The sequence below is a fragment of the Rhinopithecus roxellana genome, chromosome 17 (assembly GCF_007565055.1).
Source record: "Rhinopithecus roxellana isolate Shanxi Qingling chromosome 17, ASM756505v1, whole genome shotgun sequence".
NCBI lineage: Eukaryota > Metazoa > Chordata > Mammalia > Primates > Cercopithecidae > Rhinopithecus > Rhinopithecus roxellana.
The window spans coordinates 104,090,469-104,117,368 of NC_044565.1; the positions used below are offsets into that span (position 1 = coordinate 104,090,469).

Sequence of the window (26,900 nt, forward strand, 5' to 3'; positions counted from 1 at the left end):
CTACAAACGTGTGTGTGTTCTGCCCACTGTCAAGATAAGGACGCGCTGGCTAAAGGTACATCAGATAATGGTCTCCGTGGCCAAGTCCCAGTCCTGCCATCCCGAGGGATTCCAGGGTCAGGTGGAGCAGGCAGGGCAGTCTGCCCCAGGCTCCCCAACTGAAGCCACTCTGGGGAGGGTCAGGCCACCAGAAAATTTGCTCAGCTTTGCTGCCTGTTGGCCATGGGTGACCTCTCATCTTTGACCCCCGGAGGGTCCATGGGTCTCCAAGTAAACAGGGGCTCCCAGAGCTCCCTGGAGGGGGCTTCTGCCACTGCCCTGGAGCCTCATAGCCTGGGCATCCTCCATGCCTCCTACAGTGTCAGGTAAGGCAGAGCCCTTGCTGCTGCTGCTCCCCCAGGAGCACGGGGCTCTGCACTCAACCCTCTGCTGCCTTTCTTCACTCTTCAGGTGTCTGCCTGGGGACTTTGGGTTCCCACTTTAGTGGATCGGGTGGAGAGAGGAGAGGGAGAAGGGCTGTGCTGGGAAACGTGGAGCGACAGTGAATGGCCCCTTCCCCTGCCCAGGGAAGGGCCTGGGCGTAAACAAAGTGGCAGCAGTGCCCTGCCTACCCCAGTGTCTACGGCCTGCCCTCTGTGGATGGGAACGGGGGTACTGGGAATGCAAGGGATCTTGAAACCTGGTGAAGGAATGCAGGGACAGCCACCTCCCAGCCAAACGGACAGGACATTCGGAGCAACTCCAGCACAGGCCCCCTCCCTGGGGCAGCCTCAGTCGCTATCTGCCAGGTTCTACAGAGGAGGGCGCTGAGGCTGAAGCGTTAGGAGCCTGTCCGGAGACAACTGGGGTGGGGCACAGGTGGGATCAATGCTGGGGACCTGGGTGTAGTCCCTTCCAGGGCCCCAAGCTGCCTTTGCCTTCCTGGGATTTCCTTTAAAGCCACCGCGTGAAGCCCTGGTGGGACATCACATCTTGCCAGCAGCAATGGACCAGGCAGATCCTCAAAGATGTCTCCTTGTACGTGGAGAGCGGGCAGATTATGTGCATCCTAGGAAGCTCAGGTAAGCTTGGGAAGGAGGATTCTAAAAAGGCTTTGGCTTGAGTTAAACTCCACATTGAAGAAACAGATTAAGTTGTAGCAAGAAAGCCACAGGTTTGATATTAGAATGAAATCTAATGATGTCTGACTGTGAATGGAACCTGCTACCAACGGGAAATCTTTTTTTTTTTTTTTTTTTTTTTTTGAGACGGAGTCTCGCTCTGTCGCCCAGGTTGGAGTGCAGTGGCCGGATCTCAGCTCACTGCAAGCTCCGCCTCCCGGGTTCACGCCATTCTCCTGCCTCAGCCTCCCAAGTAGCTGGGACTACAGGCGCCGCCACCTCGCCCGGCTAGTTTTTGTATTTTTTAGTAGAGACGGGGTTTCACCGTGTTCACCAGGATGGTCTCGAACTCCTGACCTCGTGATCCGCCCGTCTCGGCCTCCCAAAGTGCTGGGATTACAGGCTTGAGCCACCGCGCCCGGCCCAACGTGAAATCTTTAGAAAGATCCTTGGAAGAGTATAAAATCCTGCCTAACATATACGTGAATTCATATTTCAAAATATGAAAAGCCCCCACAGTTCCACAGCATATAAAAGTACTCAGAAAACACAATTTCCCCTATCTGTACACTGCCTAGAGAAAGGAAAAGGATTAAATAAGCACAAAAATGCCCATTAAGCCCCTATCTTTGATTCCACTGGTCCTGTTTTATGATGGTATATTTTGGACATACAATCAAGAATAGAGAATAGGCTGGGCACAGTGGCTCATGACTGTAATGCCAGCAGCTTGCGAGGCTGAGGTGAGAGGATCACTTGAGCCCAGGAGTTTGAGACCAACCTAAGCAACATAGTGGGACCCCATCTCTACAAAAAAATACAAAACTTAGCCAGGCATGGTGGTGCATGTCTGCGGTCCCAGCTACTCGGGAGGCTGAAGTGGGAGAATTGCTTGAGCCCAGGAGGTTAAGACTGCAGTGAGCTGAGATAGCGCCACTGCACTCTGTTGCCTGGGCAACAGAGCAAGACCCTCTCTCAAAAAAAAAAAAAAGAAGAAGAGGAATTCCCAGACTGTCTCAGTCCATTCAGGCTGCTAAAACAAAATAGACTGAGTGGCTTATAAAAAGCATAAAATTTTTTCTCACAGTTCTAGGGGCTGGAAAGTCCAAGATCAAGGGGTCAACAGATTCGGTGAGGAAGACTTCCTCCTAGACAGCCATTTTCTCACCCTAACCTTGCGTGGCAGAAGTGGGGAGGGGCCTCTGAGTTATTCATCCCAATTGTAAGAGCTCTCCATAACCTAATCATTTCCCAGTATCACCTCCTTGCATGCCCCACCTCCTAATACCATCATCTTGGGTAATATTTCAACATATGAATTTTAGGGAGACATAAACATTCAGACCATAGCACTGACCAAAGCTGTGACACTTTTCAAAGACTTTCTGTCAGTTCTTATTTCCATTTTTAACCAGCATCCAGCTGTACACATGTACCGTAACATTCGGGGTCATTCTCAGCTTTCTTTTGATAAATACAGTGCGCTTCTATAAAAAGAAAAAAAAACTGCCTCTTCTCCTTTAACAAATTGTCACCTGTTGTCGTCCTTATAAAGAATTAAACAGGGTGACATTTAGCACCCTTCTCAGAAGTGTGTCCCACTTCTAAGAACAACAAGAGACGGAACCCCCCCATCTCAGAAGTGCACTCCAAAGGCTAATGTTGTGTTTCATACAGCAGGACAGCGGGAGGGGCTTTTGATTGGGGTGGGGGTGTGGGCTGGTTTCTGATGAGATGCCTAATCATGGCTTTCGGACAACGCCTACCCTTTATACTGAAATGAATCCACAGTGGGCTGCCAGTTCTACAAGGGCAGGGACTGTATTCTGCTGTATCCTTATCACCTAGAACAGGGTCGGTCACATAGTGGGTGCTTAATAAATATTTGTTGAATAAAGGAGTAAAATAATTTTATGAATTACTCCATAGTATTGCATAAAATGACAATTCCATTGGTGTCTTATCTCAAGCAGTGTTATCTATCAAATCTTCATTAGCGAGGCAAAAGATGATGACATATATGTTCAAAGTCTCACTAGAGCGTAGTCTAAAGCAAGCCTGCCTAGAGCCATCTGACTCCAGGGGAACTCCAACTTAAGCTTATTTGAATTGTTATTTGCTGTTGAGGAGGGCGTAGACTCTGGATTGGATGCTTCTTTGCAGGTTATTTAGTTGCAAATGATTTCTGTCCTATTAGAAAAGAAAACCACAAATGTCATAGTTTTATTGCCCTTTAGGGCCTTAACCATTTTTGTGTCTAACTTTGTTATCTTATTCCAACCTTCTTTTCCCCACTGTCTATACATATCAATTTCTCATATTCTTTTTTTTTTTTTGAGATGGAATCTCACTCACTCTGTCACCCAGGAGTGCAGTGGTGTGATCTCGGCTCACTGCGACCTCCACCTCCCAGGTTCAAGCAATTCTCCTGCCTCACCTCCTGAGTAGCTGGGATTACAGGCGTCTGCCACCACACTCAGTTAATTTTTGTATTTTTAGTCCAGACCAGTTTTCACCATGTTGATCAGGCTGGTCGCGAACGCCTGACCTCAGGCTGCCTGCCTTAGCCTCCCAAAGTGCTGGGATTACAGGCATGAGCCACCACGCCCAGCCTCTCATATCCTCTTTTGAATGAGCTTTGTCATCTTGCGGGTTCCCTAATTAATGAGTTAATAAATATTTGACATGTTTTTTAAAAAACTAAATTCATTATCTATTGTAAAAAAAAAAAAAAAACAGTATCCCACAATTTAGTGGCTTAAAACAACACCATTCATGATCTCTCAGAATGTCTATGAATCAGAGCTCTGGAAGTGACTTGGTTGGGTAGTTCTGTCTTGGGATCCCTCCCAGAGAAATATACACTGGATGTGGCAACAATAAAGTGGATTTTATATCCCTGGGGAGGCCAGTTTTGAGGAAGTGGTGGGGTTGGACTCAGGCTGCAGGATATCTGCAGCTTCTGCCAGAGTTCAGATTGGATCCGAAAAATGTAAAGCCAGGGTGGCTCTGGTTAGAAGAACCACACGACTGAAATTACAGGGCACATTTTGAAAGACAATCCCAATGAAGTCACATTTTGTTTCTTTGTAATGGGTTTTCCTCTCTTTCCCCACTCTGACCACTCCCTGAACACGCTGGGGCTAATTCTGAGTTTTGTCAGTTACGCATTAGAAAAGAAGACAGCTGCTAAGGGAGCTGCTGATTCATCTTTGTACCTCTCAGAGCAACAAGCACGTTTCTTCAAAATATTTCAACAAGGGCCAGGTGCAGTTGCTCACACCTGTAATCCCAGCACTTTGGGAGGCCGAGGCAGGCGGTTCACCTGAGGTCAGGAGTTCAAGACCAGCCTGACCAACGTGGTGAAACCCCGTCTCTACAAAAATACAAAAATTAGCCAGGTGTGGTGGCAGACGCCTGTAATCGTAGCTACTCGGGAGGCTGAGGCAGGAGAATTATTTGAATCTGGGAGATGGTGGTTGCAGTGAGCTGGGATCTTGCCACTGCACTCCAGCCTGGGCGATAGAGTGAGACTCCATCTCAATAAATAAATAAATAAATAAATAAAGGGCCGGGCGCGATGGCTCACGCCTGTAATCCCAGCACTTTGGGAGGCCGAGGTGGACAGATCACAGGATCAGGAGATTGAGACCATCCTGGCTAATGCAGTGAAACCCCATCTGTACTAAAAATACAAAAAACTTAGCCGGGCGTGGTGGTCTCTGTGCCTGTAGTCCCAGCTACTCAGGAGGCTGAGGCAGAATAATGGCGTGAACCTGGGAGGCGGAGGTTGCAGTGAGCTGAGATTGTGCCACTGCACTCCAGCCTGGGCAACAGAGCGAGACTCTGTCTCAAAATAATAATAATAATAATAATAATAATAATAATAATAATAATATTTCAACAAAAGATCTCTTTGGCTCTGCATAGCCATCTCATGAGCAGATTTCTCTTGCTATCTTCCCAGATAGTTCAGAACTTCCTGCCTATTTCTCTGTTATGAATCACAACTTCTCAGCCTCCTTGGATAGGAAAGGCCTGGGAGGTCTATTCTGTCTCCATGAACTCTGGGTCTGTGGTAAACTTGTGTCCAGTATGACTGAGGGGCCATCAGGCTGTTGTCTAAAGGCATCACCTAACCTTTTTTTTTTTTTTTTTTTTTTTTTTTTTTTTGAGGAGGAGTCTCGCTCTGTCGCCCAGGCTGGAGTGCAGTGGCCTGATCTCAGCTCACTGCAAGCTCCGCCTCCCGGGTTTACGCCATTCTCCTGCCTCAGCCTCCCGAGTAGCTGGGACTACAGGCGCCCGCCACCTCGCCCGGCTAGTTTTTGTATTTTTAGTAGAGACGGGGTTTCACCGTGTTAGCCAGGATGGTCTCGATCTCCTGACCTCGTGATCCGCCCGTCTCGGCCTCCCAAAGTGCTGGGATTACAGGCTTGAGCCACCGCGCCCGGCCATCACCTAACCTTTAACCTTAGAACAAAGTGGTGGCTCACGCCTGTAATCCTGGCACTTTGGGAGGCTGAGGAAGGAGGATCACCTGAGGTCAGGAGTTCGAGACCAGCCTGGCCAACATGGTGAAACCTCGTCTCTACTAAAAATACAAAAATTAGCCGGGTGTGGCAGTGCATGCCTGTAATCCCAGCTACTCAGGAGGCTGAGGCAGGAGAATGGGTTGAACCTGAGAAGTGGAGGTTGCAGTGAGCCGAGACTGTGCCACTGGACTCCAGTCTGGGTGACAGAGCGAGACTCAGTCTCACTCAAAAAGAAAAAAAAAAAAAGAAAGAAAGGAAAAAGAAAAAAAGCAAACCAAGGCAAGCATTATCCCGCAGTCACCTCCAGCAGGCAGGCAGTTCACCACAACCCCTCTGTGGGAACCTTCCTAGTGACATCCAGCTAGGCTGTGCCCCAGGCTCTAGTGTAGGCTGTGGCCAACTTGGTTTTACCAAAGGACTTACCAAGTCAGTGCTTCTCAACCTCGACTGAAGCAGATCTGACTCAGCAGGTCGCGGGTGGGGCCTGGGGCCCTGCATTTCTGGCAAGCTCTCAGAGGTTGCTGATGCTCCTTGCTTTGTGAGCAAGGCTCTAGACAATGTCACCTACATCCAGGTACAACCAGACCGCCCCAGGGGGGCCACAAAAAGAAATCCGTCCTAGGATCCAAACGTTTCCAAGAGGCTTGGCTTTCCTCTTATTCTGATAGCTATAGGTATTTTGTTATTCAATCCAAAACAGTTTTTTTTTTTTTTGTATTTTTTTTAGTAGAGACGGGGTTTCACCGTGTTAGCCAGGATGGTCTCGATCTCCTGACTTCGTGATCCTCCCGTCTCGGCCTCCCAAAGCAAAACAGTTTTAAAGCCAAACAAACAAGCAGAGAAAGCACCTTTGGTCTTGACCCAGATGAAAGAAATGGCATGTCTCCTCTCACTCAGGGGACAATCCAAAGACTCATTTGTGCATGAGACTGCTGCATGCACAGTGCGCGTTCTACAGGGCAGGGCCTGTATCCTGCTGTATCCTTAATACCTAGAACAGGATCCCTCACGTAGCACTTCTGGCACGCGGGGTCATGCCCACACAGAGGGTCTCGGGAAGCTCCTCCAAGGCCGGCACAGAGGGGTTCCCCCAGGGCCTTCTGTTGTCGCCCCACAGGTTCCGGGAAGACCACGCTGCTGGACGCCATGTCCGGGAGGCTGCGGCGCACGGGGACCTTCCTGGGGGAAGTGTATGTGAACGGCCGGGCGCTGCGCCGGGAGCAGTTCCAGGACTGCTTCTCCTACGTCCTGCAGGTGGGCGCGTCCCCCACATCCCTGGCTCCCCGCCCGCCCCGGGGGCTCGGGCTACACTGACGCCCGAGTCTCCCGCAGAGCGACACCCTGCTGAGCAGCCTCACCGTGCGCGAGACGCTGCGCTACACCGCGCTGCTGGCCATCCGCCGCGGCAACCCCGGCTTCTTCCAGAAGAAGGTGGGTGCAGCCCCCCGCTCACAGCGGGCAAACTGAGTACCTTTGCACCCCCCGCTGCCCTCCTCTCTTCTCCTACGCTTGCCCATTACTCCCCTTTGCTCGTCACTCCTTCACTCTAGAGCGCGCCCTGCACCTTGCACCGTGTACCCTGTGCTGCCCGAGAGGGCAGCCCCTAGTCACATGTGCTTTTGGAAGACTTGAAATGTCACTAGTCCAGACTGAAACGTGCTCTGAGCGCAAAATACACATCAGATTTCAGACTCTGAGTCTGAGAAAAATAGAATGTGAAAAAGCCCATGAAGAATTTTTAGGTCTGGCAGGGTGGGCTCACACCTGTAATCCCAGCACTTTGGGAGGCCAAGACGGGAGGATTTCTTGAGTCTAGAAGTTTGAGACCAGCCTGGGCAACATAGCGAGACTCAGTCTCTACAAAAAATACAAAAATTAGTTGGGCGTGGTGTCGTGCGCCTACACTCCCAGCTGCTCAGGAGGCTGAGGCAGGAGGATCTCTTGAACCCAGGAGGTCGAGGCTGCAGGGAGCTATGATTGCACCATTGCACTCCTGCCTGAAGGACGAAAGGAGACCCTGTCTTTACCAACCAACTAAATAAATACATATAAATAAATAAATAAATAAATTTCAAAAAGTATTGATTACAGGTTGAAATGGTATTTTTGGCTGTAAATAATATGTTATTCAAATTTCACCTGTTTCTTTTTACTTTTCAAAATATGGCTACTAAAATATTTCACTTCTGTCTGTGGCTTGCACTACCCTTCTCTGGGACCATGCTGTTCTACAAGTTCCCTGTTTGAACAGATATAGTTATTTTTGCCACTGATTTTTCTCAGCTTGCTTGGAGACATCTTGAATGTGCCTCGTCCAAACTGGACTGAGTTAATGAAGGAAGAAACAATTGAATTGTCAACTCCTTCTAGGTTCCAATCTCTTTCTTAGTTGTCTCCAGTTTGGAAGTAGCCACAAGTAAACCCACCGGGGACCTTACCTGGAAACTGCTTCATTTCTCTCTAGACTGGGAAGGCCCACAAGCACCCAGGGAACCAATGACAGGTGGACATGCCTCCTTCAAGGGGCACAGCTCCCTGGGAGCAGGAGAACTCCTGATAGCAGAGTTTTCTTCAATTGTGAGTCCTTTCTCAGCAAATCCAGCCCACAGCGTGTAAAATCCTGACAAGTAATTCAGTGGGAAGGAAGTGCTGATTATAATAAAGGAGATAGCATGGCAGATCTGCTTCTGTCCTTGGAAGAACCTGGAAATAAAGTATGGCCAATGTGAGCAGGCTGTGTCTGCGGGGCTGTTGGCTAAGGCTCAGGCTTCCTGGACCGCTTGAGAGAGCCCAGACACAGTCCTCTCAATCCTGGCCCTGCCATTTGCTAATGGCATTATCTTGGGCAAGTTATGGACCTCTCTCTGTTTTCTCCTCTATAAAAATACAATAAGAATGCATTTCTCCTGGGTTTGATGTGAGGAATACATCAGATTATGTGAAAGCACAGAGCATGGAGGGTTGAACTTGATCATCCCAATGATCCTTACAAGGTCCTCACAATATTCCTTACAAGGACTCTGAATTCCATTTCCAACAGTGTTTCCAAAATATGGGAGAGCATTCCTGCTGGGGTGTGAAACCTCTGAGACAAATTAAGTAAATGTCTTCTCTGTCCATCCCTTCCAAGCCAGGAGGGGCAAGCTTACTCCTTATGATGTTACAGAGACGAGAAGGAGGCTCAGGAATCTACCCTGGCTGGTGAGCACAGAAATCTCACAGTGTCAAGCAAAGCTTAATTCCAGGGTCCTTCTACCCTGATGGCAAGAGAAGACCTTTCTTTTTTTCCAGAATATATCATGCTAGTTTATTTATGCATTTTTTACCTTCTCGTTATTCCTTTGTACCTATTTCAGACATGTCCATTCTTTGGGTGGGTCAAAGCTACATCTATGCTGTCAGCCCCACTCCCTGACTCCTCTTGAATGTAGGTCCACAAGTCATTCCCTCTTCTTCTGCAATCTAGCTTATTGTTTTTTGTTTGTTTGTTTGTTTTTGTTTTTTTTTTTTTTTTTTTGAGACGGAGTCTAGCTCTGTCTCCCAGGCTGGACTGCAGTGGTCGGATCTCAGCTCACTGCAAGCTCCGCCTCCTGGGTTTCCACCATTCTCCTGCCTCAGCCTCCCGAGTAGCTGAGACTATAGGCACCCACCACCTCGCCCGGCTAGTTTTTTTGTATTTTTTAGTAGAGACGGGGTTTCACCGTGTTAGCCAGGATGGTCTCGATCTCCTGACCTCGTGATCCGCCCGTCTCAGCCTCCCAAAGTGCTGGGATTACAGGCTTGAGCCACCGTGCCTGGCCTAGCTTATTGTTTTTTAATGCAATGGTTTTGTTTCCGTTTTCGTAACACGGCCTTATTAGGCTCATTACCATATGAGTACCTTCCGTCTCTTTCTGCTTTCCCCCTGGGGTTTCTGCAGATAGAGGTAATCAGTACGGGAGGACAGAAACAGATTTGTGAACAGGTCTCTGGAGAGGAGATAAGCTGGGGAAGGAAAGATAGAGAGGGAGGAAAAGCGCCAAGCTTCTTGATTAGAAAGTCAGTAAAGAGTTTTTTTTAGTTGTTATTGTTTTGGGGGAGTTGAGAATGAGGAGGAAAAAGGGTTTCAGGGAGCTGCAGGGTTTAAGTAGAGTGAAGACAATTGGAAGAAAGGGAATTTTAGATGTGGCTGGGGGTTATAAATTGGGTCCCCCTTAAAGTCCTTAAATAAATTCAAATAAAGATTGGAATTATGTTTAATTATTTCTGAAGGCTGGATTATATGTCTCTGATGCGAAATCACACTGAGATTGTACCACCCGGGACCCCAGCACTTATTTGGGTTATACAGTGGGAAACAGGTTTAGTTCAAATCAGGTTGGATTTTTTTTAAACATATAAAGCATTTATTATAATAAAGTTTCGAAATCCAAACACTTATAAAAGTAAGTGATATTGTAATCATGACTTTGGGGGATTTTTCTGTATGTGCTGCAGTGATTGTGGCTCCTGCAAATAGGAGTTTAATGAAGTATCCGTTGTTTCCTGGCTAATTTTCCTGAAGCAAGTGTAAGCAGTTTTTGTTCTAGGGAATCTTATTTTATTTTATTTTATTTTATTTGTTTTTTTTTTTTAAGTCAGAGTCTTGCTCTGTCACCCAGGTTGGAGTGCAGTGGTGCCATCTTGCCTCACTACAACCTTGGCCTCCTGGGTTCAAGCCATTCTCCTACCTCAGCCTCCCGAGTAGCTGGGATTACTGGTGCCTGCCGCCACACCCAGCTAATTTCTGTATTTTTAGAACAGACAGGGTTTCACCACTAGTCTCGAACTCCTGACCTCAAGTGATCCACCCACCTCGACCTCCCAAAGTGCTGGGATTACAGGTATGAGCCGCCATGCCAGGCCTATTTTATTTTATTTTATTTTGTTTTTGAGACAGGGTCTTGCTCTGTCGCCTAGGCTGGAGTGCAGTGGTGCCATCATGGCTAACTGTGGTTTCAACTTCCTGGGATCAAGCCATCCTCCTGTCTAAGCATCCCGAGTAGCTGGGACTACAGGCATGTGCCAGCACACCCGGCTAATTTATTGTTTCTTTTTTTGTAGAGACAGGGTCTCTCTTTGTTCCCCAAGCTGGTCTCAAACTCCTGTCCTCAAGCAATTCTCCCTCCTCGGCCTTCCAAAGTGTTGGGATTACAGGCATGTGCCACTGCACCCAGCCTCTGGGGACGTTTTAAAAAATGCATATTATTTATTTAAATTGGACACATGTATTATATTATGATTTAAGTCAAATTGGATCATATTATTATCAAAGACATGCTTTCTCCAGGGTGTGGTGAGTCTGGAAGTGGCCCTTGGATTCTTGGGGGGTGTGTTGCCTCTTTCATGTCCTCCCCAGCCCATAAATTGAAACAGCACCCACAGCCACGCCCAGCCTTCCTGTAATTTGTGTCTCCTGCAGGTGGAGGCCATCATGGCAGAGCTGAGTCTGAGCCATGTGGCAGACCGACTGATTGGCAACTACAACTTGGGGGGCATTTCCATTGGTGAGCGGCGCCGGGTCTCCATCGCAGCCCAGCTACTCCAGGATCCCAGTAAGTGGCACCCAGAACTGTTACTAGTTGCTGCCTGGACATCTTCTGTGTGTCTGCAGATACTTTGGGCCCTGTCTTCACAGTCCTCATTCGGAAAGGGGTTTGTGTGCAACTGAAATCATAGATTTTTCAAACTGGGGACCCAGTTTTTTCAGAAATGCTATATAGTTCATTTCCTGATGTGATTCCATCATCCCAACAAAACAGCTCCTGGACCCGGACGTGTTGCGTTGGTGTTAGAGTGTTCTATTGGGATTTTTCATGAATACGGAGCCTTGCCCTGCCAATCATTTCTTCTCACCAGGGGAATACTACTGTGTGGGCTGGGGAAAGCCAGTGAGTTTTGGTATGACCACAGGTGTTCATGAAATGGCAGGAATTAAAATAGGAATTTGAACGATAAACTCAGAAGTGTATATGTTGTGGGGAAGGGAGTATCAAAACAGAGTAGTTGATCCTCTGCCTGGTTTGGTCATTATCCCCATCACCTGGGGAAACCTCGCCACTCATATGCAGCTGGAGAGGACAAACTGCATCTGGACCCTTTCTTTGCACTGTGGTAGACCAGGACTGCCTGTTCTTCAGGTGGTGCTTGGTCACTAGAAGGCAAATAAGAGAGATGTTTTTAAGAGCCCTTGTCACTTTTCTTTTCTTTTTTTTTTTTTTGAGACAGTCTTGTTCTTGTCGCCCAGGCTGGAGTGCAGTGGTGCAATCTCGGCTCACTGCAACCTCCACCTCCAGGGTTCAAGTGATTCTCCTGCCTCAGCCTCCCGAGTAGTTGGGATGACAGGCGCCCGCCACCACACCCGGCTAATTTTTGTACTTTTACTAGAGACAGGGTTTCACCATGTTGGCCAGGGTGGTCTCGAACCCCTGACCTCAGGTGATCTGCCTGCCTAGGCCTCCCAAAGTGTTGGCATTACAGGCGTGAGCCACTGCACCCGGCCCCCTTGTCACTGTATAGGTAGAAATAAGTTACTTTAAACCCTCTAAAGAACCCAAATGCCTGCCACACTTCAGACCTTGTTTTATAGGTCAGATTTTTTTTCTTTTCTGTGCAAAGACCCTGCTGGTGTTGGAAAGTGTTACAGACATGAAATGAAGTTGTCTTTTTGACCAGCCTCCTCTCAGTCTTGTTTTAAAACAACTTGATGCCAGCCTGCCAGCCATTGTTCTCTGGCAGGGTGCCCTGAGCAGAGCGCACATGGCCCATAGTGCCCTGTAAGAGGCCTGATCTCCTTACTCCCTGTACCCTCGAGGATTTGAGCCCTACATGTGCTCCAGAGCTGGGAACTAGGCCCTTCCACATCAGGTCCTTTCTCCTGAGCTCAGGCTGAAAGCTAGTTTACATGTTTACTTCCCACTGCACACTGTTTGGATGTGGTGCAAACTCAATAAGGAACAGTTCAGAACTCCGAGTTTTAAGCACAGAGCCTGGGCTCTGCAGTGCCTCAGAAGTCTGGCCCTTCTTTGCTGGCAGAGGTCATGCTGTTTGATGAGCCGACCACAGGCCTGGACTGCATGACTGCTAATCAGATTGTCATCCTCCTGGTGGAACTGGCTCGCAGGAACCGAATTGTGGTTCTCACCATTCACCAGCCCCGTTCTGAGCTTTTTCAGGTAAGGGATTCAACTCGTAAAGGCCGGGTCTATGGTGTATTGAGCTGGGAATCGCAGGGGCAGGGGTAAGATTTGTACCAGTGGCCAGGCACAGTGGCTCACACTTGTAATTCCAGCACTTTGGGAGGCTGAAGCAGGAGGAGCACTTGAGGCCAGGAGTTTGAGTCCAGGCTGGGCAATAAAGTGAGACCCCCCCCTCATCTCTGAAAAAAAAAAAAAAAAAAGAAAGAAAAAGAAAAATTAGCCAGGCATGGTAGTGCACACCTGTGGTCCCAGCTACTTGGGAGGCTGAGGTGAGAGGATCACTTGAGCCCAGTAGGTCAAGGCTGCAGTGAGTCATGATCATGCCATTGCACTCTAGCCTGGGTGACAGAGCAAGACCTCATCTCAAACCAACCAACCAACTAACAAACAAACAAAATTAGTACTAGAGCAATTGGAGCCAACAGCTCCTGAAAGGGAAAGAGTGAAGGTTGAAAATTCACTTCTTCCAGCACCTACCATGTTCCAGATACTTTCTGTACATAGCTCATTTCATCTCCACAACACTCCTATGAGGTATGTTTCAGGATATTCACCTTACGGAGGAAAAGAGTGAAACTTAGCAATGATTCAAACTTCATAGTTGGGCGTGGTGGTGTGCGCCTGTAATCCCAGCTATTCGGGAGGCTGAGGCAGGAGAATCACTTGAACCCAGGAGGTTGCAGAGAGCCGGGATCGTGCCACTGCACTCCAGCCTGGGTGACAGAGTGAGATTCCGTCTCAAAAACAACAACAACAACAACAAAACAACAACAACTCATTGAGCCAAGATCACACAGTTATTAATAGTAAAAAGCTAGCATTAGGCTTTCACAGCCAAGTTGGCTTCAAAGGCTGTGTTTTTCCATGAAATCATACAGATTTCCTTCAAAAAAATCTCACTTTCTCTGCCCAGTATCCCTTTAGTTAGCTTTTATTTGCTTTTTATAGAGGAGGAGCCGAGATTTAAAATGAAAACAAAAAAACAAACTAAGACCCACCCCAGCTCGCCCGAGGTCACTCACTTGGCTTGGCTAGGACTTAACCACAGGTCCAGTCACGCTTGTCTATCTCAGATATGAAGCTGGACCTCAGGATGGGAGGCAGCATGACCCACAGTGGTAGCCTAGGCTCACAAGGGTAGCGATGCACTTTGAATGTCTCCAAGAATACTGATACAGGGCCAGGGTCATCGAAGGACTGACTGCTTAGAAATGCATTTCCCATAAGGACATGGCGACCATAAGGAATACTTGACCTTGGGCCTGCATCAGTGTTCCCGGAGACATTCGAAGTGCATCGCTACCCTTGTGATCACACACTAACTTCGTCTGTTGTCTGATCAGCTCTTTGACAAAATTGCCATCCTGAGCTTCGGAGAGCTGATTTTCTGTGGCACACCAGTGGAAATGCTTGATTTCTTCAATGACTGCTGTTACCCTTGTCCTGAACATTCAAACCCTTTTGACTTCTATAGTAAGTTTTTCTTTCACATTCCCCATCATGAATGTTTTTTAAACTTTCTTATCTCAGACTTCTGCCTGGATGACACGAGCTCTAGTGGGTTTGATTTTTGCTTTTGTTTTTGTGGTTTACACTCTTCAAGGAATTAATTTGGCCGGGTCAATTAACTTGCCAAAGATGACTATCAGAATGAAGTCGGGGATCTCTCTCAAACAAATTGGCGCACTGCTACTACTTTATCAGAGTATAATTAGCTGAGCCTGGGAATTCTCCCAGATAATCCCAGTGTGATCCTCAAGGCCCTGCTGGGATGCTTTAAAGTATTCTGATTTTATAGGTGGGCATTGACCACAAATTTTATCTTGATGGGATGAGGTATTATGGCCAGTACTCCTGTACCAATTGTATATCCATGTGCATACATGCATTTAAAAACACATGGGTGACATCTTTTGGGAAAAACTTTTAGTGGACCTGACGTCAGTGGATACCCAAAGCAAGGAACGGGAAATAGAAACCTACAAGAGAGTCCAGATGATAGAATCTGCCTACAAGAAATCAGCAATTTATCATAAAACTTTGGAGAATATTGAAAGAACAAAACACCTGAAAACATTACCGATGGTTCCTTTCAAAACCAAAGATTCTCCCGGAGTTTTCTCCAAACTGGGTGTTCTCCTGAGGTAAGAGGCTCACAAATGTGAGCAATGCCCATTGGAGGTCTTTAGCCATCCCCCAATAACAGTTCTGAAAAGGAATTAAAACAGGGTTGTTTATTTTCAGGAGAGTGACAAGAAACTTGGTGAGAAATAAGCTGGCAGTGATGATGCGTCTCCTTCAGAATCTGACCATGGGTTTGTTCCTCCTCTTCTTCCTTCTGCGGGTCCAGAACAATGTGCTAAAGGGTGCTATCCAGGACCGCGTGGGTCTCCTTTACATGTTTGTGGGCTCCACCCCATACACAGGCATGCTCAACGCTGTGAATCTGTGTAAGTGCCCACGTGCTGGAGGTCCACCTCTTTCTCCCTAAATACCTCCCTTCTCCAGCTGTAACCTTACAAGAGTCCACCATTATAAGGGTATTTCTCTGAGCTCAACTCGGCCCTCTCCAGATTCCCTCTCTGGGGAAAGGCAACTATTGAGTTACCAGCACATTATTATGAATGAGCTCACCAGGTGGATCTCTCTGAGGGCTAAGGATCCAGGGAAACATGAAGTGACAATGCACTGGTGGGGAGAGTTTGAGGAGTTTTTCAAAAGATCATTCCTCCTATCTCATCTTGGCCATCTCGAATGCACGGCCCATGGGGGCTCAGCGACCAGGCCAACTGCGTGCCATTAGCTTCTTTTTGGAGCTGATTTTAGGACAGCCAGCACCTAATTTTCAAATTCAGTGGAATTTCAGAGACAACACCTGGTTGCCTAACGTTGCAGGAAGCTGGCGTTAGAGGGATGCCCCAAAGGCAACACTGTTAGGGAATAAGACGAAGGACTTAGCTATTGTGAAGTTGCCCTAGAGCTTGACATGAGGGGTAATGCTAAGTGTCTGCATCTGTGAGGTTTGCCTGGCCTTCTGAGAGCAAGTCTAAAATGCAGGCTGCTGGTGGCAGGGGCGGGGCGGGGGGAGTCCTGCACAGAAAGGAGACAAAATGCTTCAAATCACTTATGCCCCTTTTGCATGTACTTTTCTTGAATTGGTGACAACTCCTCACTTTAGAGAGAAGGAAATAAATGACATCTTTTGCAATTGTATTGCAATTCAGGTAGTGTAGATTTCTGGGGTGGGAATTTATTGTCCTGTGGATGGCAGGTCCCCTCCTTCTACAACTAGGGAACTCCCCCTAGCTGGTCCTCACCATCCAGCCCTGACAGACCTCATGTTCAGCTTGGGCTAGCCCTCCCTCTTTCAGCTGGGTGGTGACTGACTTCTGAAACCTGCCTTCCATTCCCAGTTCCTGTGCTGCGAGCTGTCAGCGACCAGGAGAGTCAGGACGGCCTCTACCAGAAGTGGCAGATGCTGCTGGCCTACGTGCTGCACGTCCTCCCCTTCAGTGTCGTTGCCACGATGATTTTCAGCAGTGTGTGCTACTGGTGAGGGGTTGTTCTGTTTACCCAGGGTCGGGCTCCCATGGAGTCATGGAGCTAGTGGGACTTGTGCAGGGAGAGCTCCAGGGTGAAATTCTCTGCTCCGAAGGATCTACACTTTGCCCATCAGTGTCTAGTGCAATGTCCTATCTTCCAGGACATTAATGCTATTGTAAATAGCCTAACTGTGGGCTGGAGGAGACCTGAGAACAAACCAACAAGGCGACACATGCCTGGGAATGGCCTGTCCCACATTGATGGCAGGGCTTGGGCCAGAGAAGAGGGCTCTGAAGTGGCTGGGACCCAGGTGCATGGGGGGCCCAGGGGCAGGGAGAAAACAGCCTGAGTGTAAAACCTTAAAACTGATACATTCAGAGGGTGGGAAGAGGACAGCAAGCCAACAGAGGAGGCAGAGGGTGATCAGGGAGGCAGAAAGAGAAGCAGGATTGGGCAGCATCAGAGAGGATGAGGAAGGAGAGAGTTTCAAGGAAGTGTTGTAAACACTTTGATATTGCAGGGGTTAAAGGAGGTGAGGTATAAGGGGAGGAGGCCATCGCAATTTTCCAAAAAAGAGCTTTGGTAGAGTCATGGGGGTGTAAGTCAGGTTTACAAGAAGGTAAGGTGTAAGATGGAGGAAGCAGATACTGTTTTGAGAAACTTGGTGTTACAGGGTAGGATGAAAAGGGGCAGTTACTTTAATCATGATCAAGTTCAAAAATGGTTGTTTTAGAATGTGGTAGATAAGACCATCAAAAAACATCAGATTGAGAGTAGATGAAAATGCAGCCAAAATTTGGATAAGTCAAAGAGGAAGTAGACCAAGGTAGGGATAGGGGAATCAATAACATGGGATCAAGGATGCAAGCAGCTAGGGTCACACTTTCAAAGATGGGGTGCGGGAAGAGAGAGGGGGAGAGAGAGAATGAAAAATAGAGACGATGAAGATATCAAGAAATTCATAAAATGGGAGGTGGATTCAGCTGCTGAGCACTGGGGAGAGAGATTGCAACTGAGGAGGGGAAATTTTAAAGTAGAGGTTTATATCAGTCATAATGGGACGTGCTATTAGAATTGTATCAAGACACAATGAGGAAATCTTAGGGGTCCAAGGGCCAGTTGAGGCAAGGTGGCAGAGGGGATCCAGTTAGTGCGGCAATAGGCATTGTCCAGCACACCTTCCATTGCTTAAGGGAGAATAGGGTCCCCAGATGTGGGAACTGATAAGGCAAAGAATGGCAGAAGGGGCCGCGTCTGTGGCAGTGAGGGCACGGGGGAAGTGAGAGGCAGGAGGCCATGATCAGAGAGGGTGTCCTCAGACTCTGAAATCCTGGGAGCGGAACCGTTTTGAGTAATATTTAAGTCCAAGACATTGTGAGTGATGAAGATTAGGTAGCTGGAGCCACTGGAATTGAGATTAGCTAATTAGGAACCACTGATGTGGATGGCTCATCAGGAAGGTTAAAGAGCTTGAGGAAAATGATAGTGGAGAGGAGCAGAAAGAATAACTCTGGTCCAGATGCTACAAAATAATCAAAGGTGAGAGGATGTTTTAAACGTCACAGAAGACAACAATGAGGAATGGCATTGATAGCAAAGGCAAACTTCATGATTTGCACAGAGGAAAAGTAGATGGTCTTGAAGAGGAAGTGGTAAGGAGGGGTGAGTATAAGACATGCCAACCTTTTCTGCTTACTCTACAAATGGGATAAAGCGCAGCCATGCCTAATGGTCGTTGAAGACATGCTATCACCAGGGAAATGTAATTTGGAGAAAGGAATATAAGAGGAAATGTGCATGGATATAGGGTGGTTTGTTTGCCAGAAAACGAAGGTCAGGCCAGGCACAGTGGCTCATGCCTGTAATCCTAGCACTTTGGGAGGCTGAGGTGGGTGGATCACTTGAGGCCAGGAGTTCGAGACCAGCCTGGCCAACATGGCGAAACCCCATCTCTACTAAACACAAAAAAATCAGCCGGGTGTGGTGGCACACGCCTGTAATCCCAGCTACTTGGGAGGCTGAGGCAGGAGAATCACTGGAACCCGGGAAGCAGAGGTTGCAATGAGCCAGTGTACTCCAGTTTGAGCAACAGAGTGCAACTCTGTCTCAAAAAAGAAAACGAAGATCAAATCAGTGGAAGGGGTTGGTAGAATAAAAGACAAGAATGGAATGGAGTAGGCCTGGGGAGGGCTAACCTGATCGAGGACACAAGAAGTGAGGGGTTTTCACACAGGCAATAATCCCACAGAACAGAGATGAGGTTCAGGGAAGGGGTGCTGGGAGGCGGGTTGGGTGAGCCCATTAACATTAAGGTAGGTGTGGTGCTGGCTAGGCAGAACATGGTTATTTATGAAGAAGTCTGTAGAGTTCAATAAGCCTGCTTCCTGCAGTGAGTTGTGACCATTGTCTAAGTAATTTAATGTTTTCCTATGAGAGCTGAAGGAGCTGTGAAAGGGAAAAGGTGGCTTCCAATGAGTTGCAGCCAATGGGAACAATCTGATGTAATAAATAGTCTCATGTTGGCTCCGTTCTGAAAAGGCCTTTCAAAGGGGAGTGTGGCTTGCCCTGCAAATGCCTCCCACCCACTCACCACCAAGGATTTATTCATAGAGGCAAGTACAGTATTTTTCTTAAATGATAGCCCTTGGAGAGGAAACTGAAGAGCTTATGCTTCTCTAGGACGCTGGGCTTACATCCTGAGGTTGCCAGATTTGGATATTTCTCTGCTGCTGTCTTGGCCCCCCACTTAATTGGTGAATTTCTAACTCTTGTGCTACTTGGTATCATCCAAAATCCAAATATAGTCAACAGTGTAGTGGCTCTGCTGTCCATTGCGGGGGTGCTTGTTGGATCTGGATTGGTCAGGTAAGATATCATAATTCAAAAAATGTAGATTGGGATAACCTGTTATTAATGATTACCTAATAATGACTAAAGTAAAGGAATACCAGATAACTGATAGTGGTTATGGATATTACCTTATAGTCTGGAGCATTTGTACTGCTTGTTAATCATTATTGCCTTAGACCTTGAACTGTTCATGTGTCCAATAAAATGTCTTTTTTATTGGGAATCAGGAACTGACAAGTTTATGTTATGATATGATTCACATGTAATAAGCCATTATACCAAGAGAAGAAAATCAGTCCAGATGTTCCAGGAAAAACTCACAGCCCAAGTGACAGGCTAAATAAATTGCATACATTAGTTCATTTCTGACCTGGTACTGTTGATTTTGTACTGCAGTTCTCAATTCCCAGTTATTCTTAGGGATTAAGGCTAGTCAGATAAAAAAAGAGCCTGCAGGATAAAAGACTGCTCCAAAGAGTATCAAGGCTTAAAGGACATGCACCAAATGATAGCAGTAATTATCTCTAGGTGATATTGATTTTAATTTTTTCTTCATATTTCCGTATTTTATCAATGTTCTATAATGGATAAGTATCATTTTATAACCAGGAAAAAATGCATCCACACACATTTTTAAAAAGCAGCAGCAAAAAGGGCAGAAAATTTTAAAAGGCTAAAAAATGGTCCCAGGCAGGTGGTGTGAGTGGGATCTAGTAAGTAATCTCTGGGTCCCCGAGGAAACATGAAGGCTGTTTCTTTGACTTAAACTTTAAAAAATCAAGTCAAAAAACAAAAACATTACTGAGCATCTACTATATAAAATTATATGTGTGTGTTTAATTATTCAACTCTTAGAGCAATCCATTTTCAGAAAAGAAAATGAAGCTCAGACTTGACTTTGCTCAAGTCACACCACTATGAAGGCTGTGATGCATGTGACTTCCTGGAGAGAGGCTGACCTGAGTCAGAAACTTCCTCTACCACTTGCCAGTCTCTTTTCTATCTAAATTAGTTTCCTCGTTTACAAAAAAGAGATCACTATTTCAGCCCCACCATGATACCTCAAGGGATCATGAGAAGGAAAGAAAATAATCAATATGAAAACACATTACAAATTGTAGTGAGTTATATGAAGGTGAGATATTATATAAAGCAAAGTGAACTAGGCTTTGATCAATCCAGGAGGATATTTTTTCACACTAAGACCATTACATTGTATTTGTCCATGTTGCTTAAGTGGATTGTTAATATTTATGAAAAATGCAGAAATCAAATCACACCAAGAGTACAGAGTCAAGCCAGCAACGTACAGAGCCAACCTTGGGCAGCATCTCCTCTTTTATATTATTTGAATCATTGTTTCAGTTAATCTGGTGCCATTTCATGTACAGATGATCCCCGACTTACGATTTTTTGAGAAAGTGATACTCGTTCTGTAGAAACCGCATTTTGTTTGTTTTTTTTGAGACGGAGTCTCACTCTACCGCCCAGGCTGAAGTGCAGTGGCGCTATCTCAGCTCACTGCAACCTCCGCCTCCCAGGTCCAAGCGATTCTCGTGCCACAGTCTCCTGAATAGCTGGGATTACAGGTGTGTGCCACCATGCTTGGCTAATTTTTGTATTTTTAGTAGAGATGGGGTTTCGCCATGTTGGCCAGGCTGGTCTCGAACTCCTGACCTCAAGTGATTTGCCCACCTCGGCCTCCCAAAGTGCTGGGATTACAGGCATGAGCCACCACAACCGGCCTAGAAACTGCATTTTGAGTAGGCATACAATCATTCTGTTTTTTACTTTCAGAACAGGATTCAATAAATTACGTTAAATATTGAACAATTTATTATAAAATAGGCTTTGTGTTAGAAAAATTTTCCCAACTGTAGGTTAATGTTAAGTGTTCTGAGCACATTTAAGGCAGGCCAGGCTAAGCTGTAATGTTTGGTAGGCTAGGTGTCCTAAATGTGTTTTTGTTTTGTTTTGTTTTTTGTTTGTTTTGAGAGGGAATCTCTCTCTGTCACCCAGGCTGGCATGATCTTGGCTCACTGTAACCTCTGCCTCCCATGTTCAAGCGATTTTCCTGCCTCAGCCTCCCGAGTAGCTGGGATTACAGGACATACCATTATGCCTGGCTAATTTTTGTATTTTTAGTAGAGATGGGGGTGTCACCATTTTGACCAGGTTGGTCTCGAACTCCTGCCCTCAGGTGATCCGCTCACCTCAGTCTCCCAAACTGCTGGGATTATAGACGTGAGCCACCGCGTCTGGCCTTAAATGCATTTTTAACTTACAATATTTTCAACTTATGATGGATTTATCTGGAAGTAACCCCATTATAAGCAGCATTTGTATTGGGTTTTTAGGAAAAGGAGGTTAGTTGCTCTTTATTTTTTTGTTTCTTGAAATAGAGTCTCACTCACTGTGTCACCCAGGCTGGAGTGCAGTGGCACGATCTCAGCTCACTGCAACCTCCGTCTCTTGGGTTCAAGCGATTCTCCTGCCTCAGTCTCCTGAATAGCTGGGATTACAGGTGCGTGCCACCACACCCGCTAATTTTTGTATTAGTAGAGATAGGTTTCACCAAGTTGGCCAGGCTAGTCGCAAACTCCTGACCTCAAGTGATTTCCCTGCCTCGGCCTCCCAAGGTGCTGGGATTACAGGTGTGAGCCACTGCGCCTGGTGGTTAATTTGCTCTTAAACGGTAGGCAGTGGCAAAGAATATTAAATGCTCTCAGATTAGTTGCAAAATCTTAACATCCCAAGGCTTCACATGAATTCCACTTTCATCACTGAATTAAAACTCTGCTCTTAAAGGCCACATCAACCTGCTAGTCATTCCGTTTACCCATTTTCCTGCCCAGTCATCATCTTTCTAGGTGAACTGCCTGCGGCATTTGTGCTGTTGGCTCCCTTCTCCTTTAAACACAAAGGAAATTAGCTTTGCTGTTTTTTCTGCTTACAAAATCATGCAAGTTCTTGGGGGAAGAAATCTTCACTATATAAATATGGATAAGGAAGAAAGTAAAAGTTACCTGAAGTATCAGAGCCCAGAGTTAAATTTTGTTGTAGTTCTTGCTAGATTTTTATATACAATTTAACAAAGATGAAATCATCCTGTTGTATAAGATATAAAATATGCATACATTTTCCCCATTTAACAACATAATATGAATTAGCTGGGTGTGGTGTCACGTGTAATTTCAGTTACTCAGGAGACTGAGGCAGGAGAATCACCTGAACCCAGGAGGCAGAGGCTGCAGTGAACCAAAATCGTGCCACTGCACTCCAGCCTATGTGACAGAGCAAGACTCAGTTTCAAAAAAAGAGACAAAAAAAGCACAAACCAACATAATGTGGGCAATGTCATGTCAATACATCTAGATCTATGGTTCCTCCCGCTGCTTCTCCTTCTGTCTGTGCCTTTCACTGATCCATTTGTCTCTCTCTGCCACCTGCACAGTTTGTTGGTTGTTCCCGAGGCTAGAGGCGCACTCTCTTTGAAGGTCCCCTTTGTTTTCTCTCTCAGCCTATCACACGCTACCTCCTGTCACGGTCTTCCTTTGCAGTAATAGATTATCCGCCTCTTGAAGGCAGCAGCTGTGTCTCATTCATCATTTTAGACCTTCTCACCAGCCAGCCCAATTAGGCCTTGGACCATCAGGCCTGAAAACATTATTTGTTGAGTGAATAAGTGAACGATTCTGTCTTTGAACTGTATACACACTGCATCACTCACCAAATCATGTTGGTTTTCTTTTCTGATATCAAACCATAGGTGCATTTGGAACATTTGTGTTTGACTCTGTGTGGTATAGGGAGAAACAAAGGTGCACGGTTCCTATCTCAAAAAGATACCACCCTAGCCACTAGGCAGCCACCCTCTCATGGCCATCATCCTACTCCAGGCCTTTGTCATCTCATACTTGAACTTTTGTTGTAGTCTGCTTTTTTTTTTTTTTTTCTGTTCTTACTCTGCCCTCATTCTGGCCATCCTTCTTGCTGAAGTCACGTTAATTTTCTCAGAATGCTGATTTCAACGTGACTTTTCTCATTCATGGTCATTCAACCTCAACTCACGGCAAGGCCCTGAAATAGCTGTCTCAGGCTATTGTTCCGAGCTCCCCTCCCACTGTTCCTTCACATCCTCTCCTCCAGTCTTTCTGGTCCAGTCAGTCCAATATGTCGCCCTTGGTATGCCTGTACTCATACCATCTCTGCCTTCCTAGAATTTCCTTTCTGTTCCCCTAATTCCTTCCCAGAGTCCCACGTATCCTTTTCAATTAGTAACCTCTCAATGTGGTTAATTCAATGTTGTGCCTTAGGAAACTGACAATAACTGAAAGTTTGAGGACCACTTGGAAATAAGTGAAACCATAAATGCTAAATACAAGAACAGCACGGATGTGTGGTACACATTTTAATACTTTCTTGGCACAAATAGTTCACTACTGTGTATTTTTATAGTTTTAAGGATATAGTCTATATCTCCAACTACATTACAAGTTCTTTAGGGATAGGATGCGTCTTTTGAAGTTCTCAAGCTCCTAGAACTAGTGTCTTGCAACCAGAAAGAATTTTAAATCTTTTGATTGACAGGAAATATATGGTGGACTAAAAAGACCACAGTGTCAGTATAAAGTTTCACCTGAAATAGATTGGAGTGGAGACATATTACATTTTCACAATGAATGTTGGCTCAGTCTCTCCTTCCTTTTTCCTTTGTATTCTAGGTTAGTTCTAACTTTCTACACTGGTACCTTCAACTTTCTGTGTAATCACAAATCTCCTCCTCCAATTGGTATGTGTTAGGTCTGTATTTTCTTGTATGTTTATATCAATAGTGCTTACCAAAATAAGTAGACAGTAATCGTCTACTTGAGAGAACTGTTAAATTAAGGTCTTCACTCTAACAGGCTACCAAGCTGTGACTAAAAATGACAAAGTACTATGCTTACTGACTTGGAAGGATGTCTGAGACATATGTTTGGCAGAAAGAGTAGGTTGGGAAAGAGCATGAAGAGTTTTTCATTTGGTAGGACTATTGCCAGAGCCCACTGAATTTCATTTTTGTTTTCTTTTTCTTAAGAAACATACAAGAAATGCCCATTCCTTTTAAAATCATCAGTTATTTTACATTCCAAAAATATTGCAGTGAGATTCTTTTAGTCAATGAGTTCTACGGACTGAATTTCACTTGTGGTAAGTATTCTATTTGGGGATATTATTTTTGCATGTTACTCTGAGGAAGCAATGTATTGGAGGAAATGTATTTTTGAAATAAAAGCTGTGTTTCATAATAATTCAAGTTAAAACTCTGTCTTGAAATATGGTCCATTTTCTGATTTTTAAAATGAAAGAAAATAAGCAGTAGTCAAGTCAGTCTCCTGTCAAAGGTCAATAGGTAAGGGACATTCGGATGTTGTTAGAAAATGACAGACCTTATGTACACTGAGGTAAACTCTAGTATATTCGGGATAGACTCAGTTTCTGTATCTACTGAACACATTCAAGCAGGCTGAAGTGGCTTCTTTTTCCCCAAAATGTACATCATACACAGCTAAGTAAAGCCACTTTTGGCAAAAGTCAGAAGTAGGACCAGGACAAGGACCTCATGGCCATTAGAAATCTCACGGTGGCTGGGCACGGTGGCTCACGCCTGTAATCCCAGCACTTTGGGAGGCCGAGGTGGGTGGATCACTTGAGGTCAAGAGTTCAAGACCAGCCTGGCCAACATGGCAAACCCCCGTCTCTACTAAAAATACAAAAATTAGCCGGGCGTGATGGTGCATGCCTGTAATCCCAGCTACTCAGGAGGTTGAAGCATGAGAATCACTTGAATCCAGGAGGGTGAGGTTGCAGTGAGCCAAGATTGAGCCACTGCACTCCAGCCTGGGCAGCAGAGTGAAACTGTGTCTCAAAAAAAAAAAAACAAAAAAAAAAAAACAAAAAAAAAACCCACCAAAAAAATCTCAGGGCCACTCCAAAGACAACCAAATAATATGGCTGAATTTAGTAGTGTTTTAAATAATTTTAAGTGATAATGTCAGTAACTTTAGGATAGCCTGTGCTAAGGGACCATGATTTTTATCACAAATATGGTAATTAATCTATACTCAAAATAGAAACAAAAGCATGTCCATCTTCAAATGAGGCCAAAGGCCAGAACTGCTCACTCTTGCTTCTTCAAATTGTAAACTCTGTGCTTGCTAAAGTGTCCTGTACTTTTCATTAATAAGGGTACTTAGCAAGCATTTGGTAAATACTTGTTGATTAAATTACCTGAGATAAACCACACCTGACACTGTCAATCTTTTCCTTGACAGGCAGCTCAAATGTTTCTGTGACAACTAATCCAATGTGTGCCTTCACTCAAGGAATTCAATTCATTGAGGAAACCAGCCCAGGTGCAACATCAAGATTCACAATGAACTTTCTGATTTTGTATTCATTTATTCCAGCTCTTGTCATCCTAGGAATAGTTGTTTTCAAAATAAGGGATCATCTCATTAGCAGGTAGTGAAAACCATGGCTGGGAAAATGGAAGTGAAGCTGCTGACTGTGCATGACTGCTCTGAATGTCTGAAATGAGAGTGCCATGTATTTCTTTCTTGATAGGACATCTCAGGTCTTTTAACCATTAAGACTCTATTTGTGCCTCTTGGATCCATGCAGGCCTTGAATGCAATGGAAGTGGTTCATAGTCCCTTCCTGTTACAACTTGCAGGGACATGTGGTATTTGGAAATTGTGACTGAGCTGGCCCAAGAATTAAATAATAATCATTCACAAACCTATGGGAGACTCGTGTGACTATTTTTGTCCTTGTTCTAGGCACAGAAAAAAATAGGTCATCTTAAAAATATGTTTACATTTGATAAAGGATTAGGCAAAAGTAAAAGGTTTGAAGGATTACTGACTGTAAGTGACAGAAAAAAAGAGTTGTGGGTTTAGATGAAGCAAGGTTATCATGCAGAATTGGGTAAGAATGCTTCTGTTCCTGGAAGACCCAGAGTTAAAAGACCCCTCCACACGAGGGGTCGGAGTTACCTGATCACATCGAGAGAATGCTGGGCAGATGAATGGTGAGCAACACTGCTACAGAGCACCCAGTAATTTTACTGAGGATTAAAATAAAAAACTGTAGGAATGGGCTCAACAGTGAACAAAGCACACCAGACAAACCTCTGGTTATGTTTTTAAAGATTGGTTTGCTACTTTTTCAGCTGAGTTTACTTATAGAATTACAAGTAAACGTTACTGAAGTGTATACACCGAGAAATAACCTTGTTAAGTTTGGAGATCAGCTGTTATTTAAAGTCCATATAGAAAAAATGCTGACATAGCTAGACATGGTGTCTCACCTCTGTAATCCCAGCTGCTCAGGAGACTGATGTGGGAGGATCGCTTAAACCCAGGAGGTAGGGGCTGCAGTGAGCTATGATGGAACCACTGCACTCCAGCCTGGGCAACAGAGAGAGGGAGACCCTGTTTCTAAAAAAGAAAGAAGAAAAGTGCTGACATATTATTTACAAAGAACAGGGTACACCCTAGAAATTCACATTCTTGAACTGTAAAGGGTGCTGATATGTATAAATACAGACACTTGTATTACATATTTTCAAGGATAAAATAATATAAATAGGTTATTAAAAATGGGTTCTGGCC

The 26,900-nt window shown here is 45.5% G+C and overlaps 1 protein-coding gene and 1 long non-coding RNA gene across 2 annotated transcripts; one reads left to right on the forward strand and one right to left on the reverse strand.

Annotated features, from left to right (window-relative positions):
* Positions 1-62: 62 nt before the first annotated feature.
* On the forward strand, positions 63-26,397 carry ABCG5 (ATP binding cassette subfamily G member 5). Its single transcript, XM_010382579.2, has 13 exons — positions 63-365; positions 940-1,061; positions 6,750-6,886; positions 6,965-7,063; positions 11,073-11,205; positions 12,686-12,825; positions 14,193-14,322; positions 14,780-14,993; positions 15,094-15,299; positions 16,263-16,401; positions 19,072-19,257; positions 24,323-24,435; positions 25,560-26,397. Exons 1-13 carry the CDS (start codon positions 223-225, stop codon positions 25,751-25,753), a joined length of 1,956 nt encoding a protein of 651 aa, XP_010380881.1. The 5' UTR covers positions 63-222; the 3' UTR covers positions 25,754-26,397.
* Positions 10,704-26,642, reverse strand: LOC115894267. The gene is made up of 4 exons (XR_004054349.1): positions 26,597-26,642; positions 14,930-15,057; positions 13,327-13,403; positions 10,704-11,804 (listed from the first exon to the last, which is right to left on the reverse strand). It is a non-coding gene; the product is annotated as an uncharacterized LOC115894267 (long non-coding RNA).
* Between the last annotated feature and the right edge of the window lie 258 nt (positions 26,643-26,900).

Bases quoted from the DNA above. Each gene is read 5' to 3' on its own strand.
- ABCG5 (XM_010382579.2), top strand. From the start codon at position 223: ATGGGTGACCTCTCATCTTTGACCCCCGGAGGGTCCATGGGTCTCCAA. The intron at 11,206-12,685 runs GTAAGTGGCACC...CTTTGCTGGCAG, and splicing joins CCAGCTACTCCAGGATCCCA to AGGTCATGCTGTTTGATGAG. The intron at 15,300-16,262 runs GTAAGTGCCCAC...TTCCATTCCCAG, and splicing joins GCTCAACGCTGTGAATCTGT to TTCCTGTGCTGCGAGCTGTC.